Raw genomic sequence first — 19,300 nt, 5'->3', positions numbered from 1 at the left:
CAAAATTAGGCATAATAATGTGTTAATTCCACAACTGTATATATCGGTATCGGTTGATATCGGAATCGGTAATTAAGAGTTGGACAATATCGGGATATCGGCAAAAAGGCCATTATCGGACATCTCTAATTCTCCCTCTTCTCTCTCCCCGCTGTTTCCACTTGTATGTGCTCTGTGCCCTGTTGTAAATACCTTGTGGAGTTTCTCCAGCAGCCTTAGGGTGGCGAGAAAGTAGCTGTCGTAGAACAAAGGTACAAGGCACATCTTGCCAATGGCCAGCATGAACACGACGATGCTCTTGTACATATCCACCATCCGTTCGAACACGCCGCCATCCACGAAGCACCACCAGTTATCTGCAAAAGCAGAACATTTTCCTTGCCGAGCTGGGCCCAGAAACAACCTGACGCTACGTGGCGCGTGCACTCGCTCGTGGCATATTGATACCCAATACTTTGCCGGGGTTGGTGTCGAGCCGTAGGATGGCCATGGCCAGAGGGATGGTGAGGCGGATGTAGTACTTGGAGTCCTGCAGAGCCGGGTACTCGGACAAGATGAGGTAGATCCTCATGGCTTCCACGTCGGGAGGGGAGCTCGGCAGCTGCGGGATCAGCAGACTCTCGAAACTCTTGGTGGCCTAAACATGAGATGAATAAATATATACTGCTGTGAGGACAATTAGGAGAAAGACCGTTGCAAAACGTCGTCATCCAAGCTTTAGTTCTCACGTTTTTAGGGCTGTCAAAATGAACGAGTTAACTCAGTGTTTTTCAACCTTTTTTGAGTCAAGGCACATATTTTGCTTTGAAAAAATCCGGAGGCACACCACCAGCAGAAAACATAAAAAAATTAACTCGCAATTGTTGGATATGACTTTAAAGCATAACCAAGCATGCATCACTATAGCTCTTGTCTCAAAGTAGGTGTACTGTCACCACCTGTCACATCATTATTTGGACTTTTTTGCTGTTTTCCTGTGTGTAGTGTTTTAGTTCTTGTCTTGCGCTCCTATTTTGGTGGTTTTTCCTGGTGTTTTCCTGTTGCAGTTTCATGTCTTCCTTTGAGCGCTAATCCCCGCACCTGCTTTGTTTTAGAAATCAAGAATATTTAAGTTGTTGCTATCCTTCTTCGTGGGGACATTGTCGATTGTCATGTCATGTTCGGATGTACATTGTGGACGCCATCTTTGCTCCACAGTAAGTCTTTGCTGTCGTCCAGCATTCTGTTTTTGTTTACTTTGTAGCCAGTTACTGTTGTAGTTTCGTTCTGCATAGCCTTCGCTAAGCTTCAATGTCTTTTCTTAGGGGCACTCACCTTTTTGTTTATTTTTTGTTTAAGCATTAGATACCTTTTTACCTGCATATTGTCATCACCATAAACCGTCGTCTCACACGAGACCTCAATTAGCTACCGACTGCCACCTACTGATATGGTATGGTATAACATGGTTACGCTGCCGAACGCTAGACGGCACAGACACTCAATAAAAACACATTATTTGTAGACTTTAATTACTTGTTCGCAAAAATTATTTTTAACCCAAATAAGTGAAGTGAATTCTATTTATTTAGCGCTTTTCTCTAGTGACTCAAAGTGCTTTACATTGTGAAACCCAATATCTAAGTTACATTTAAACCAGTGTGGGTGGCACTGGGAGCAGGTGGGTAAAGTGTCTTGCCCAAGGACACAACAGCAGTGACTAGGATGGCGGAAGCGGGGATCGAACCTGCGACCCTCAAGTTGCTGGCACGGCCGCTCTACCAACCGAGCTATACCGTCCCAGTGAAAGTAGATCATCTCTCACGGCACACCAGACAGTATCTCACGGTACACTAGTGTGCCGCGACACAGTGGTTGAAAAACACTGCGTTAACTCGTGTGATTAATCATTATTGCATTAATCCTGCACACACTTAGATTAGTCATGCAACTTATTTTGACCATACAAGCTCTTTTACCGTAACCGCTATACCGGGGTCCCCAAACTACGGCCCGTGGGCCGAATACTGCCCGCCAGGGTACAAAATCCGGCCCGCGGGAAGTCCCAAGTAAAAAAAAATAATAATTAAAAAATATATATACCGTATTTTTTGGACTATAAGTCGCAGGGTGCGACTAACGTGTGAAATGATTAACACATTAGCGTAAAATATCAAATAATATTATTTATCTCATTCACGTAAGAGACTAGACGTATAAGATTTCATGGGATTTAGCAATTAGGAGTGACAGATTGTTTGGTAAACGTATAGCATGTTCTATATGTTAGTTATTTGAATGACTCTTACCATAATATGTTACGTTAACATACCAGTTGGTTATTTATGCCTCATATAACGTACACTTATTCAGCCTGTTGTTCACTATTCTTTATTTATTTTAAATTGCCTTTCAAATGTCTATTCTTGGTGTTGGCTTTTATCAAATACATTTCCCCCAAAAAATGCGACTTATACTCCAGTGCGACTTTTTTATGTTTTTTTCCTTCTTTATTATTCTGACCTTTTTAATCCATTTTCTACCGTTCAGGCAAATCATATTGTCTAAAAATGCATTTTGCCATTGATAACGTAACATCATCAGGCAAGTGCGCGCACTTTCAGTCAATTAGTGCGCGAGGAATATATATGTTTATATATACAGCCCGGCCCCCGGCCAAATTGTTTTAACCCAATGCGGCCCCCCGAGTCAAACAGTTTGGGGACCCCTGCGCTATACAGTCAGTGATCAGATCAATGCATACGCAAAAATGGGTGAGGAGCATACTTGCCAACCTTGAGACCTCCGATTTCGGGAGGTGGGGGGAGGGGGTGGGGGTGGGCGTGGTGGGACGGGGAGGAGTATATTTACAGCTAGAATTCACCAAGTCAAGTATTTCATATATATATGTATATATATATATAAATACTTGACGTTCAGTGAATTATAGCTATATATATATATATATATATATATATTTATTTTATTATTTATATATATATATATATATATATATATATATATATATATATATAAAATAAATACTTGAATTTTAGTGTTCATTTATTTACACATATACACACACATAACACTCATCTACTCATTGTTGAGTTAAGGGTTGAATTGTCCATCCTTGTTCTATTCTCTGTCACTATTTTTCGAACCATGCTGAACACCCTCTCTGATGATGCATTGATGTGTGGCACACACAAAAGTGCTTTCATCAAATGCACTAGATGGCAGTATTGTCCTGTTTAAGAGTGTCACAACATTGCTGTTTACGGCAGACGAACTGCTTTACGGTATACAAAAAAGTGACTGCTGTTGTTGTGGGTTGTTGCCACGCTGGGAGGACGTTAATGAAACTGCCTAACAATAAACCCACATAAGAAACCAAGAACTCGCCCTCCATCATTCTATAGTTATAACGTGATTGGGCAGGTACGCTTTTTTATATTGTGGAGGATCTGAGTCCGCCTGAATTTCGGGAGATTTTCGGGAGAAAATTTGTCCCGTGAGGTTTTCGGGAGAGACGCTGAATTTCGGGAGTCTCCCAGAAAATCCGGGAGGGTTGGCAAGTATGGTGAGGAGACTGCAAGTGGTGTGCTTAACTCCAAAATACAGCCTGTGAAAACTTCTTTTTAGATAAAACTGTTACTATGTTTTGTGCAAATAAATGACATGCGTTCAAGTAAAACGTATAAAAACGTTCATGGATGACATTCTGACGATTAAATTGCATTTATTTACAAACAATGGGGTCTTTTTTTAAGCAAATTTTATTCACGCAAGTAATCACCTGTAATTAATCATTTTCATGGGAAAAAAAGAATTTCCTATTATTTTCCCTTCATTTTGTGGAAAGTATACACAGCATACGGCTTATATTATCTTCTGAATGTGCAGAGTTGCAGTGACTATGTAAAAAGTTGATAAAACATTGTTGCACAATGTGATGAACCGTAGACGTTCACTGCCATGATTTGTTGTGACATTTACGGTTTGTTTTTAAATTCCGTAACTCTCGCGTCATCCCAGCAACAGGCGAAATATACCGTACGAGTCACTTTTAGGGAGACTTTTAGCGGACGGATTGTGTCCAGGCCTGGCTTCTAAATCACGTTGGACGAGGGGGGGACATGAAAGCGAGCATTAGCTTGGTAAAGTTTGAGCTTATGATTCAGTTTGTCCTGCAGAGTTGTGGCGCTCCAGAACACTAAATCATGATGTGGATGACATGATCCTATTGGTTTTGCTCTCTTGTACAATATGTCATTGTGGAAAGAGGATATTGGGATGACAGTGAATGGGGGAAAAAAATGATTGTAAACACCTGCTCCAGGAGTCCGGAAAAGGCCGGCTGGCTGAGCTCCTCAAATAGCGTCCTGACAGAGTTGAGATCGATGCCTGGAATCTTTGGGTTGGTCTTGAAGTGGGCATCATCGCTACAGAGGAACACATGAACACATGATGACTGCCTGTACGTTAGAGATCGACTGATGATTGGCCAAGCCGATATTTGGCATTTTGACGTACAGTACAGACCAAAAGTTTGGACACACCTTCTTCTCATTCAATGCGTTTTCTTTATTTTCATGACTATTTACATTGTAGATTGTCACTGAAGGCATCGAAGCTATGAATGAACACATGTGGAGTTATGTACTTAACTAAAAAACATGTTTTATACTCTAGTTTCTTCAAAATAGGCACCCCTTGCTCTGATTACGGCTTTGCACACTCTTGGCATTCTCTCGATGAGCTTCAAGCACACCTGTGAAGTGAAAACCATATTAGGTGACTGCTTCTTGAAGCTCATCCAGACCAGTGTTTTTCAACCTTTTTTGAGCGAGGCACATTTTTTGCGTGGAAAAAATGCGGAGGCACACCACCAGCAGAAACCATTAAAAAACAAAATTCTTATTTTGGTGGCTTTTTCTCTTTTTTTGGTATTTTCCTGTAGCAGTTTCATGTCTTCCTTTGAGTGATATTACCCGCATCTACTTTGTTTTAGCAATCAAGAATATTTCAGTTGTTTTTATCCTTCTTTGTGGGGACATTGTTGATTGTCATGTTTGGATATACATTGTGGACGCCGTCTTTGCTCCACAGTAAGTCTTTGCTGTCGTCCAGCATTCTGTTTTTGTTGACTTTGTAGCTAGTTCAGTTTTAGTTTCGTTCTGCATAGCCTTCCCTAAGCTTCAATGCCTTTTCTTAGGGGCAGTCACCTTTTGTTTATTTTTGGTTTAGGCATTAGACACAATTTTACCTCCACACTGCCTCCCGCTGTTTCTGACATCTACAAGGCAATTAGCTGCCACCTACTGATATGGAAGAGTATTACACGGTTGCTCTGCCGAGCTCTAGACTCAACAACACATGATTTGCAGAATACAATTACTGGTTTGCAAAAAATATTTTTAACCCAAATAGGTGAAATTAGACAATCTCTCACGGCACACTAGTGACCCTCTGATGTTCTGTTCTGTACCTACACTCTGTCCTCCTCCTGTCTAGGTGTGTGTGTGTGGTACACAGATCATCAATTTCCACACTTCTATTAGACCCGGACATCTTATATGTAATAGAAATGTGTATGGTGTGTGGTCATTAAATATGTATTCTGATATATGTTCTTCACAGAAAATGAGCCAAAGTCAGTGAGTCTCAGTTTGAAAAATTAATTCATTGTATCATTTTTCTTTTAATAAAAAATGAAAACGGGTTCCACAGACCCGAACACCACACAAGGGTCATAGGTCATTATGGTGGTACTTGGAGAGCCAAGTTTTTTTTCTGAGATGGTACTTGGTGAGATACATTTGAGAACGACTGCAATAATGCTCCATAAAGATAGCTTTTAACAACATAGAAATGTTAAGGAAAATGTTCTACCTTCATTAGAGTTGAAGCAAAAGATGACTCGTTCTGCTAATAATAGTCTCCCAAAACCTTCACACAATTTCAATTGTTTACATTCAGGAGTGCTATAGTAGATTGCAGTTAGTGGTGAGCTATTGTATCCTCCTACGGTGTGTAGTGAAGCATGTTTAGCTATTCCTCGTCCTGCAGGGATGATACTTGTAAGAAACTTACTTTATTTGTTGCCATGGAGGCGAGGATTAGTGATTTAGAAGTAGCTAAAACACTACGGAGAGACATTAGCTCGCTATGTTTTAAAGCAGTGTTTTTCCAACACTAGTGGGCCGTGAGATACAGTCTGGTGTGCCGTGGGAGATTATCTAATTTCACCTAATTTGGTTAAAAATATTTTTTGCAAACCAGTAATTATAGTCTGCAAATGATGTGTTGTTGTTGAGTGTCGGTGCTGTCTAGAGCTCGGCAGAGTAACCGTGTAATACTCTTCCATATCAGTAGGTGGCAGCAGGTAGCTAATTGCTTTGTAGATGTCGGAAACAGCGGAGGCAGCGAGCAGGTAAAAAGATGTCTAATGCTTAAACAAAAGGCATTGAAGCTTAGGGAAGGCTATGCAGAACGAAACTAAAACTGAACTGGCTACAAAGTAAACAAAAACAGAATGCTGGACGACAGCAAAGACTTACTGTGGAGCAAAGATGGCGTCCACAATGTACATCCGAACATGACATGACAATCGACAATGTCCCCACGAAGAAGGATAAAAACAAAGTAGATGCGGGAAATATCGCTCAAAGGAAGACATGAAACTGCTACAGGAAAATACCAAAAAAAGAGAAAAATACACCAAAATAGGAGTGCAAGACAAGAAGTAAAACACTACACACAGGAAAACAGCAAAAAAGTCCAAATAAGTCAGGGTGTGATGTGACAGGTGGTGACAGTACACCTACTTTGAGACAAGAGCTAAAGTGATGCATGCTTGGTTATGGTTTGAATTCATATCCAACAATTGCGACAACGACTTTTTACTGTCAGCTGAGTTTCGCTTTTTAATGATTTCTGCTGGTGGTGTGCCTCCGGATTTTTTTCAACACAAAAAATGTGCGTTGGCTCAAAAAAGGTTGAAAAACACTGTTTTAAAGCACTGCTTGCACAGCAGCGCTTCAGTGTTTATAGTTCCACGCACTTTGTTAGTTTTTAAGACCAAAATACGTCCATTCCCCCTCTTCTGTCTTCACAGCTGTTTCTGCTTGCAAGTGCTGTGCAGAGGTGGGTAGTAACGCGCTACATTTACTCCGTTACATCTACTTGAGTAACTTTTGGGATAAATTGTACTTCTAAGAGTAGTTTTAATGCAACATACTTTTACTTTTACTTGAGTATATTTATAGAGAAGAAACGCTACTTTTACTCCGCTACTTTTATCTACATTCAGCTCGCTACTCGCTACTAATTTTTATCGATCTGTTAATGCACGCTTTGTTTGTTTTGGTCTGTCAGACAGACCTTCATAGTGCCTGCGTTTCAACAAATACAGTCACTGGTGACGTTCACTCCGTTCCACCAATCAGATGCAGTCACTGGTGACGTTGGACCAATCAAACAGAGCCAGGGGTCACATGACCTGACTTAAACAAGTGTAAAAACTTATTGGGGTGTTACCATTTAGTGGTCAATTGTACGGAATATGTACTGTACTGTGCAATCTACTAATAAAAGTTCCAATCAATCAATCAAAAATGTGAAGGAAAAAAGACCCTTTTTTACTTCAACCGTACACCCCGTCAAAAGCCTAAAGACTGACTGCACAGTTCCTGTCTTCACAATAAAAGTGCCGCTCCATCGCGCCTGCGCTTTCAAAATAAGAGTCTCCGAAAGCCAGCGCAAACAAGCTAGCAAGCTACGGAGTTTGCCGCCAATGTATTTCTTGTAAAGTGTATAAAAACGAATATGGAAGCTGGACAAATAAGATGCCAAAAACCCACCACTTTCATGTGGTATTAGACAGAAAGGAGGAACTTTTTTTCTCCTCCATTTGAAAACGTGGACGTTATCAGCACTACTGTCTGATTACAATCAATGCAAGTCATCACAAACAGGTAATACACCAACTTATATTCTTGTCTTCATGAAAGAAAGGAATCTATATGTGTTAAACATGCATGTATATTCATTAAAACACCTTTAACATGTAAACAAAAACGGCAAAATAAATAAATATAAATTGTATACTGTATATATCAATGTATGTATATATATATATATATATGTGTGTGTGTGTGTGTGTGTGTGTGTGTGTGTGTGTGTGTGTGTGTGTGTGTGTGTGTGTGTGTGTGTGTGTGTGTGTGTATATATATATATATATATATATATATATGTGTGTGTGTGTGTGTGTGTGTGTGTGTGTGTGTGTGTGTGTGTATATATATATAGTATGTTACTCATCGGTTACTCAGTACTTGAGTAGTTTTTTCACAACATACTTTTTACTTTTACTCAAGTAAATATTTGGGTGACTACTCCTTACTTTTACTTGAGTAATACATCTCTAAAGTAACAGTACTCTTACTTGAGTACAATTTCTGGTTACTCTACCCACCTCTGGTTATGAGTTGTGTCACAAAGCATTCACACATGGTTTTCTACACCAAAATTCATCTATTTATTCTTCTCCGGATTTTGGTGCGCTCTACCATCTACATTTTTCATCCAATTCAAACCGTTCCAACTTCAAACTGTTCAGCCTATTCAGGTATCGCGGTCTTATCCTTGATAAATTCCAAAGATTCCCAGATTTCCCAGAATTACATGTTTTCTGGGACTTTTTTCAACCGATTCAAACCATTACACCAACATACTCCACTCATTCTGCACATTCAAACTATCATTTTTCCAAGCTCCAAAAAATTCCAGGAATTCCCGTTTTTTTCAAACCCTTTTTTCACCCTTTTTTCTGTCTACTACTCCTTCCACATTTTTCAACCCACTTCACCCGTTCCACCGTCGAAACATTCTTCTTAATCAGGACAAAAAAACAAAAGTTGTTTTTTGAACTGGGAAAAATTCCACAGTTTTCATGAAATTCCAGGAATTCCAAAACACCATTTCTAAATTTAAAATGTTACTACTTTAAAAAATTTTGACCGATTTTGAAAAATTCCAATACCAACTCATTTAGAACATTCACATTTTTTAGCATTTAAAAATAAATTTCCAAAAAATCTATGAAAAAGAATGGAACATTTTTCAAATTTCCACAACCCCCACATTTTTTATCCGATTCAAACCGGTCCAACTTCAAAATATTCAGCCTGTTGAGGAGTTGTGTGGATGTTTTTAACAGTTATAAAAAAATTCCTAGAATTCTCAGTTTTTAGAGACATTTTCCCCATTCAAAATTAATTATCCATTTTTCACACTTCTATAATTCCCACATTTTTCATCCAATTCAAACCGTTCCAACTTCAAACTGTTCAGCCTATTCATGTATCGCGGTCTTTCCCTTGATAAATTCCAAAGATTCCCAGATTTCCCAGAATTACAGGTTTTCTGGGACTTTTTTCAACCGATTCCAACCATTACACCAACATACTCCACTCATCCTGCACATTCAAACTATCATTTTTCCAAGCTCCAAAAAATTCCAGGAATTCCCGTTTTTTTCAAACCCTTTTTTCACCCTTTTTTCTGTCTACTCCTCCTTCCTCATTTTTCAACCCACTTCACCCGTTCCACCGTCAAAACATTCTTCTTAATCAGGACAAAAAACAAAAGTTGTTTTTTTTAACTGGAAAAATTCCACGGTTTTCCTGAAATTCCAGGAATTCCAAAACACCATTTCTAAATTTAAAATATTACTACTTTAAAAATTTTCGACCGATTTTGAAAAATTCCAATACCAACTCATTTAGAACATTCACATTTTTTAGCATTTAAAAATACATTTCCAAAATTTCTATGAAAAAGAATGGAACATTTTTCAAATTTCCACAACTCCCACATTTTTTATCCTATTCAAACCGGTCCAACTTAAAAATATTCAGCCTGTTGAGCAGTTGTGTGGATATTTTTAACAGCTATAAAAAAAATTCCTAGAATTCTCAGTTTTTAGAGACATTTTCCCCATTCAAAATTAATTATCCATTTTTCACACTTCTACAATTCCTACATTTTTCATCCAATTCAAACCGTTCCAACTTCAAACTGTTCAGCCTATTCAGGAATCGCGGGCTTTCCCTTGATAAATTCCCAGATTTCCCAGAATTCCAGGTTTTCTGGGACATTTGTCTCATTCAAAATGAATTGGACATTTTTCAAACAATTCAAACCATTACACCAACATCTTCCACTCATCCTGCACATTCAAAGTATCATTTCTCCAATCTCCAAAAAATTCCAGGAATTCCCGTTTATTCACCTTTTTTTCTGTCCACCACTCCTTCCACATTTTTCAACCCACTTCACCCGTTCCACCGTCAAAACATTCCTCTTAATCAGGACAAAAAACAAAAGTTGTTTTTTGAACTGGAAAAATTCCACGGTTTTCCTGAAATTCCAAAACACCATTTCTAAATTTAAAATGTCACTACTTTAACATTTTTCGACCGATTTGAAAAATTCCAATACCAACTCATTCAGAACATTCACATTTTTCTAGCATTTAAAAATAAAATTCCCAAATTTCTACGAAATTCCCATTGAAAAGAATGGAACATTTTTCAAATTTCCACAACTCCCACATTTTTTTATCCGATTCAAACCGGTCCAACTTCAAAATATTGAGCCTGTTCAGGAGTTGTGTGGATCTTTTTAACAGTTATAAAAATAATTCCCAGATTTCCTAGAATTCTCAGTTTTTAGGGACATTTTCCCCATTCAAAATTAATTATCCATTTGTCACACTTCTACAATTCCCACATTTTTCAACTGATTCAAACCATTCCACCTTCAACACTTTCAATTCATCCTGGAAATTCAAACTACCATTTTTCCACGTTCAAAAAATTCCAGGAATTCCTTTTTTTTTCCTAACCTTACTTCCAACCTTTTTTAGTGCGACGACTCCTTTCACATTTTTCAACCCATTTCAACCGTTTCACTGTCAAAACATTCCTCTTAGTCAGGACAAAAAAAACAAATTGGTTTAAGAACTTGAAAAATTCCCGGTTTTCCCGAAATTCTGTAATACCATTTTTCAATTAAAAAACTGTTATTATGTCAACATTTCTTGCCCAATTTAAACAATTCCAACATCAACCAGTTCAGGACATTCATCAATCAATTCCTTTATTGTCATTGTCATAATAACACTTAAGTCATACATGAACAACGCTCCTAATCATTAAAAAAAAAATCCCGCTTTTCCCAAAATTCCGGGAAGTTCCCATTGAAATGAATGGGACATTTTTCCAAGTTGCACAATTCCCACATTTTTCAATTTACCGTATTTTACGGACTATAAGTCACAGTTTTTTTCATAGTTTGGCCGGGGGTGCGATTTATACTCAGGAGTGACTTATGTGTGAAATTATTAACACATTACCGTGAAATATCAAATTTTAAACGTATAGCATGTTCTATATGTTATAGTTATTTGAATGACTCTTACCATAATGTTACGTTAACATACCAGTTGGTTATTTATGCCTCATATAACGTACACTTATTCAGCCTGTTGTTCACTATTCTTTATTTATTTTAAATTGCCTTTTAAATTTCCATTTTTGGTGTTGGGTTTTAACAAATAAATTTCCCCAAAAAATGCGACTTATACTCCAGTGCGACTTATGTTTTTATCCTTCTTTATTATGCATTTTCGGCCGGTGCGACTTATACTTCGGAGCGTCTTATTGTCCGAAAAATGCGGTACTCAAACCATTCCATCATCAAAACATTCCACTCATCCTGGACATTCAAACTAACACTTTCCCAAGCTCCAAACCAAATTCTGGTTTTCCTGGAAACTCAAACTCTTCACCATTCAAACTATTCTTACATTCATACTACATTATTTCAGCATTTCAGCATTCATATGCAATTATTTCAGTAATTGCCTCATCTAGTTTTATTTTTTTATACAGCTTCATTGTATATTTCAGCATTCAACTACAACTTGATGTAAAAAAAAGTCTACCGTATTTTTCGGACTATAAATCGCAGTTTTTTTTCGTAGTTTGGCCGGGGGTGCGACTTATACTCAGGAGCGACTTATGTGTGAAATTATTAACACATTACCGTAAAATATCAAATAATATTATTTATCTCATTCACGTAAGAGACTAAACGTATAAGATTTCATGGGATTTAGCGATTAGGAGTGACAGATTGTTTGGTAAACGTATAGCATGTTCTATATGTTATAGTTATTTGAATGACTCTTACCATAATATGTTACATTAACATACCAGTTGGTTATTTATGCCTCATATAACGTACACTTATTCAGCCTGTTGTTCACTATTCTTTATTTATTTTAAATTGCCTTTCAAATGTCTATTCTTGGTGTTGGGTTTTATTAAATAAATTTCCCCAAAAAATGCGACTTATACTCCAGTGCGACTTATGTTTTTATCCTTCTTTATTATGCATTTTCGGCCGGTGCGACTTATACTACGGAGCGTCTTATTGTCCGAAAAATGCGGTATTCAAACCATTCCATCATCAAAACATTCCACTCATCCTGGACATTCAAACTAACACTTTCCCAAGCTCCAAACCAAATTCTGGTTTTCCTGGAAACTCAAACTCTTCACCATTCCAACATTCAAACTATTCTTACATTCATACTACATTCTTTCAGCATTTCAGCATTCATATGCAATTACTTCAGTAATTGCCTCATCTAGTTTTATTTTATTATACAGTTTTACTGTATATTTCAGCATTCCGCTACAACTTGATGTAAAAAGAGTCTACCGTATTTTTCGGACTATAAGTCGCAGTTTTTTTCGTAGTTTGGCTGGGGGTGCGACTTATACTCAGGAGCGACTTATGTGTGAAATTATTAACACATTAGCGTAAAATATCAAATAATATTATTTATGTCATTCACGTAAGAGACTAGACGTATAAGATTTCATGGGATTTAGCGATTAGGAGTGACAGATTGTTTGGTAAACGTATAGCATGTTCTATATGTTATAGTTATTTGAATGACTCTTACCATAATATGTTACGTTAACATACCAGTTGGTTATTTATGCCTCATATAACGTACACTTATTCAGCCTGTTGTTCACTATTCTTTATTTATTTTAAATTGCCTTTCAAATGTCTATTCTTGGTGTTGGCTTTTATCAAATACATTTCCCCAAAAAATGCGACTTATACTCCAGTGCGACTTATGTATGTTTTTTTTCTTCTTTATTATGCATTTTTGGCCGGTGCAACTTATACTCCGGAGCGACTTATACTCCGAAAAATATGGTATATATGTTAATGCATGTGTTACGATACTACCTATATGGAATCTTTAAAACTATCTGACCAATTTGTATGGAACCGAAGTACCTTTGGTCCAAGAAGCTGCCATTCCAACAAGCAGTGGAGGACAGTTGAATTATGATGTCGCTATATGGACAAAAACACAACACAAAACTTGTCAAGTTTGGTTCGGTTAAAAGGAACTCCGGGTGCTTTTGAGCTTACTTTCTGGCGCCTGAATCTGCGTTGGACATGAGTTTTACCCTCCAGGAATTTATTCTTTCATGCGTGATGCGGGTGAGGCTTTTGTTGACATTCGTCACTCGAAAATCCTCCGGGGCCACAGAACTCTGCGGGGAGGAAGAGAGACCACATTCATGGCTACTGTCGGCTCTGGCACTTCCTCGTGTGTGTGTGTGTGTGTGTGTGTGTGTGTGTGTGTGTGTGTGTGTGTGTGTGTGTGTGTGTCTTCCAGTCTATGTTGATACTTTTGCTGTAACAGCACAATTTGTGTCTTGTCTTCACAAAAGCCCATTGTTGGCAGTCAGCTGCAAACTTGCACAAGACATGATTGACGCTCCAGTATAAATAGAACATTGCATCGTACAAAAACTTTTGCTTGCTTGTAGCGCCCCCCAGTGGTGGAATGCGAGAATCCCATTTAGCGTTTCCGCCAATCAGAAGAAGTAACATTGCCTATAATGACAGATTACATGGACAGTACACATTCATGCTTTTCAAAGCAATTATCATTATTCAATTGTTAGATGTGTAGAGGTGCAGAAATAATCAGCGATCCACATAGAAGACAAGATGGTAAAGCTATGAGGAAAAAAGTCATGATATAGGAGAAAACTAAATATTACAAAATAAAAGTCCAAAAAGCAAGAAAATTGAGAACAAATTTTGATGTAAAATTTAAACTCCAATTTTTTTCTTAATTAATCACAACTGTATTATTGTAATATCACCTTGATAAATGTGTAGAATTTTAGTATTTTACCATTTTTCTGCTCATAATTTTTCCCCCCAAAAAATGTTTTCTATTAAAATGAATTCTCGTAATTGCTGACTTTTTTTACTGTCATAATATTACGGCTTTAATCTCATGAAATAGGTTATCTTCTTCCAGACCATGAGGCAGGCCTCTCTGTTTATATTCAGGCTGAAAACATTTGTTAACTGTACATATAATAACTGAAAGTATTTTTTCTACAATCTTGGATTTTACTTGAATTAATTCATGATTTGTTTTTATTATGAATGAATTGTTATTCATGATTCTATTCAGCTTCTTGTAATCTGTAAAGCACTTTTGCGTAAAGAATTGTGCTCAATAAACGTGCGTTGATTTAATATCGCAATAAGACTTTGTAAAAAATGTAAAATGTTATAATAATAATAACTGGGATTTATATAGCGCTTTTCTAAGTACCCAAAGTCGCTTTACATGTAGAACCCATCAATCATTCACACCTGGTGGTGGGAAGCGTGGCTGCAATTTGCGCCAACGGCCCCTCCGACCACCACCTATCATTCATCATTCAATTCACCGGTGTGAGTGGCACCGGGGGCAAAGGGTGAAGTGTCCCGCCCAAGGACACAACGGCAGAGATGTTTTGGATGGTAAGAGGCGGGGAGCGAACCTGCAACCCTCAGGTTTCTGGCACGGTTGCTCTACCCACTACGCCAGGCCGCCCCAATGGAATTACACCACCTTAGCTCACCCTTTAGAGCACAGCCGTAACTAAACCTGCAGACAGTAGTTCTTCTCAGGTTTCTATGTTTACATTTTCCCACTTTGCACTATTTTATGAAGCATTTCTTACATATTCCTTCATTTTAAGAGCTTATTGTCGAGTGTTCAATGCGATTGGACTATTTTGTTGACATGTTGGAGTATTTTCATGTTTGTGTTGACATTTCCTTTCTGCCTTGACAGCTGAGGGACTAGAATCACAGGAAGTTTTCTCATGTTAATGTTTTTTTTATGTATTGCATTCTTATCTTTTTTTATTTTATTTTATTTTTTACATAAAATGTTAGTCACTTGCAATATTTATATTTTTATTTATACTTTATTAGGAGGGAAAATTTGTCATCTAAAGTGTACAAGCTTTAGTATAGCCTGTAGAGGCCCGATGATCTGGAATGAGATTGTTAGCTTTATAAAAAAATCCCATTCTTTAAACATTTTTAAAAAGCGTTTTAAGTACAATTTATTCCCACGTTATGCTTAGTATATTTCGCACACCCCTAATGGTTGAGGAATTCACATTAGTCGCATAATTTTGGTCTTGACCAAATGGTATGATGAGAGTATCACATCTTCATGTTGCAACCTTTTAATCAAATTTGAGTAATAGGATGTTGAGTCTGATTTGGTGGATTTAAAGATTCCTTTTTTTATTAATAAATGTCAACCTGTTGGAAGGTTGGTATGAAATTGTAAATGGGTATTTGGTGGGTAGATTTTGAAAGGTATTGTACTGTATTTTGTATAGTATATGATGTATATTTTAACTGTGGGTCCCTGTCCATAAACTGTGCGCTCCTAAGGATGACCTTTTTGACTTTGACAAACTTTAATGATCCACAAGGGAAATTGTTCTAAACGACTTGCAGAATGGACTGTGATATTAACAAGAGAAACAATAATGTAATAACAAATTATGTCTGTAAATAAATAAGAATAATATAAAATAAAATAAAAATAAAGACTTTACAAATTACAACTTTTCCCCTTAAGTGTAATGTTTTTGGGGCCATATTACCAGTACTTTTTCATCACAATTTGCTTCAAATACATCAAGCTGAGTATTCCAAAAGTATTTGCAATATTTGCCTTCAGTTTTAATTTTTTTTTATTGTTATCCTGACTTTAAACAACAAATGATCAAGGACAGAATTCATTTCAACAGCAGCTGTGCTCGGTTTGTCATTTTCAATAATATCATGCAATATTTAATTACTATTATTATATTTTTTTACTTAATCTAGATCAGGCCTGGGCAATTATTTTGACTCGGGGGCCACATTTAGAGAAAAAAATGTGTCTGGGGGCCGGTATATCTATTTTTAGGAACACTAATATAAAAGCTCACAATAATGTCTGATTGAATGCTAAAAACTTTATGACAGACCGCCTTAAAAAACGTAATGGAAATTTAATTTTTTCTATGAACGATAAAACACTGAATATTAACAACATATGAATGTCACACCCCCTTTCGATCGACATATTTTACAATCAAGTTAAACGCAACAAACAGTGAAATATGAACGCGAACGGTACAAAATAAACCCACCTACAATCTGATATTTCTATTTTATACATCACTAAGCTTTAGAACTTTGTTGTGAAAATCTCCTTCCGCATCTGTGGAAACGCTTCCCGCCCACAATGCTTGGTGCCTCATCTGAGCTGCTGTGACGTAGATTACCATAGTAACTAATTAGTTTACCATAGTAACTAATTAGATTACCATAGTAACTGGTACATCATCCATAAGCGCAGATTCCAACCATTGAAATACTTAGTATAGTTGAAGACTTACGGTCATTAGAAAACATGACTGCACATCATAATGGCAGCTACACTTTCCATCTTAAAGATCTAAAAAAAATTATTTAGGAATGTCCGGCGGGCCAGATTGAAAAACTCAACGGGCCGCATGTGGCCCCCGGGCCTTAATTTGCCCAGGTCTGATCTAGATCCTGCATTTATATGTATGTCATGCAATGTGTATCCTATCTTTTTTGGTATTTTCATTTCCTATTTACTTTTATTTGATTTATTTATTATCATTTTTGAGTCGCTATTACCTCTTTCTATAAGCTTTCTATTGTCTTTCCCACGACCATGTAACAACAATGTTGTGTAACAAAATGTAATCACATACCTCCTGATTAGAGTACAATAGGAAACTGTGTTCTCCTCCACAGATAATTTTGGTTACTGCACATAGAGAAGACAGATGGAGAACATTCTTTTCGAGCGTGATGCTCAAACGAGCTTTGAGTTGCGTCCATATGAGGTGTCGCGCGTCTTTAGTCTTACCCGATCTGTGTCCGTTCCTGGTCAGGAAGCCAGTCAAGACAGGAAATGGGCTTTGGGCATTATTCTGAGTTCCTGTGCCCAGCTGACCATGGCGGTTACAACCGAATGCATACACCAAACCAGAGGAGGGCACAAATGCCAGCGTGTGGTGACTGGGAAGAAAGAAGCGTTTCATGCAGGACTCAGCCACAAATCTAACGTGATCCAATCCCCAATGCCTTGTGTGGTTACCTGCCACAGGTGATCTGGGATACCTCCGTGCCCATCAGCTCCAGCACCCGTCGGGGTAAAGATTCATTGTTGTTGGAGCCGTGACCCAGCTGACCACTCGAACCTTCGCCAAATGTAAACAAGCCGCCATCCTGGCAAAAAGAAAATTGGTTCATGTGTTTTACTGACATTTAAACACATGTCATTTAAACTGAATCAATAAGAAATAAAAACAGCTTGGCTAATTAGGATTTTTAATCTAAAAAAAAATATAACTGCAGTCTCAAAATATTCAGTTTTTTCTAAATAAAATTAAACAAAATGTTGTGAAATAAAAAAATATGCTAGAAATGTGTACCGTACATACAGAGCACAGAGAGTGAACATATGTATATGAAGTGGAAAAGGGGTAGGAATAAATAAGCGTTGCTTCTTCCCACTCCTTTTTGGACATGTTTTAAAGAAAACACATCATTTTGAAACTGTAAATAAGTTCAAATAATGCCAATCTGAAAAATATATTTTTCTATCCATTTGTCAGAAACGTAAGACTTGTTTTCAACTTTTTTTCTCAAAAAAATAATCTTTCTTAACCTAAAACTTTAACTTTTTTTTTTTATTGTAAAGTTAAACCTTTGGTTTTAAATCAAAAATTAAAAAGTTATGCTCCTGTTGTTAACATGACTATTTTCAGAAAAGTTAAATTAAATTTTTTTTTTCCGCTATAAACACAATTGGTTCATGTGTCTTACTGACATTTAAACACAAGTAATTTAAACTGAATCACTAAGAAATAAAAAAAAAAAAAGCCTAGGCTAATTAGGATTTTTAATCTCTAAAAATACAACTGAATTTTCAAAATATTCATGTTTTTTTTTTTTTAATAAAATCACAACTTTATTTTGTAAAATTTAAAAATATGTTAAATGTGTACGTACAGAGTACAGAGAGTGAACATATCTATAAGTAATTGATATGAAGTGGAAAAGGGGTAGGAATAAATAAACATTGCTTCTTCCCACTCCTTTTTGGACATGTTAAAGAAAATGTGACGCATCTTTTTGAAACTGTGAATATGTTCAAAAAATACAACTTTTTTGTCAGAAACGTAAGACTGTTTCAACTTTTTTCCTAAAAAAAAAAATAACAACAAAATAACAACAAAATAATCTTTATTAACCTAAAGCTTTAACTTTTGTATTGTAAAGTTAAACTTTTGGTTTTAAATTTAAAATAAAAATGTATGCTTCTGGTGACATGACTGTTTTCAGACAAGTCAAATTGTATTTTATTTAAACACACTATGAACGCAATAAATTGGTTAATGTGTTTTACTGACATTTAAACACAATTTAAACTGGAATCAATAAGAAAATAAACCTAGACTCATTAGGATTTTTAATCTCAAAAATACAACTGAATTCTCAAAATACTCTTGTTTAAAAAATAAAATAAAAAAAATGAGAACTTTATTTGGTAAAATAAAAAAAATTAAAATGTGTCCCACTCTTTTTTGGACACGTTTTAAAGAAAATGTAAAAATTTTCAAATAATACCAAACTGAAAAATCTATTTTTCTATCCATAAGAATACAACTTTTTTGTCAGAAACGTAAGACTTTGTTTTCAACTTTTTTCTTTAAAAAATATAATAAAATCATCTTTATTAACCTAAAACTTTAACTTTTTTTATTGTAAAGTTAAGCTTTTGGTTTTAAATCAAAGAATAAAAAGTTATGCTCCTGGGGAC

At 36.6% G+C, this 19,300-nt stretch overlaps 1 protein-coding gene across 2 annotated transcripts in view; it reads right to left on the bottom strand.

Moving 5' to 3' along the window:
• The window catches only part of herc3 (HECT and RLD domain containing E3 ubiquitin protein ligase 3), a 51,461-nt gene that overhangs the window by 19,049 nt on the left and 13,112 nt on the right, over positions 1 to 19,300 (bottom strand). For both annotated transcript variants that reach the window (XM_061922918.1, XM_061922920.1), the window contains exons 7-14: positions 17,573 to 17,703; positions 17,342 to 17,493; positions 17,184 to 17,239; positions 13,507 to 13,631; positions 13,369 to 13,428; positions 4,313 to 4,424; positions 448 to 637; positions 193 to 356 (exon numbers count right to left, since the gene is read on the bottom strand). In XM_061922918.1, coding sequence (XP_061778902.1) covers positions 193 to 356; positions 448 to 637; positions 4,313 to 4,424; positions 13,369 to 13,428; positions 13,507 to 13,631; positions 17,184 to 17,239; positions 17,342 to 17,493; positions 17,573 to 17,703 — 990 coding nt within the window. The remainder of the gene's footprint in view (positions 1 to 192; positions 357 to 447; positions 638 to 4,312; positions 4,425 to 13,368; positions 13,429 to 13,506; positions 13,632 to 17,183; positions 17,240 to 17,341; positions 17,494 to 17,572; positions 17,704 to 19,300) is intronic.

The sequence above is a fragment of the Nerophis lumbriciformis genome, linkage group LG27 (assembly GCF_033978685.3).
Source record: "Nerophis lumbriciformis linkage group LG27, RoL_Nlum_v2.1, whole genome shotgun sequence".
Lineage (NCBI taxonomy): Eukaryota > Metazoa > Chordata > Actinopteri > Syngnathiformes > Syngnathidae > Nerophis > Nerophis lumbriciformis.
Note: the sequence above shows the minus strand (reverse complement) of the source record. Positions and strands in the feature narration are given on the sequence as shown.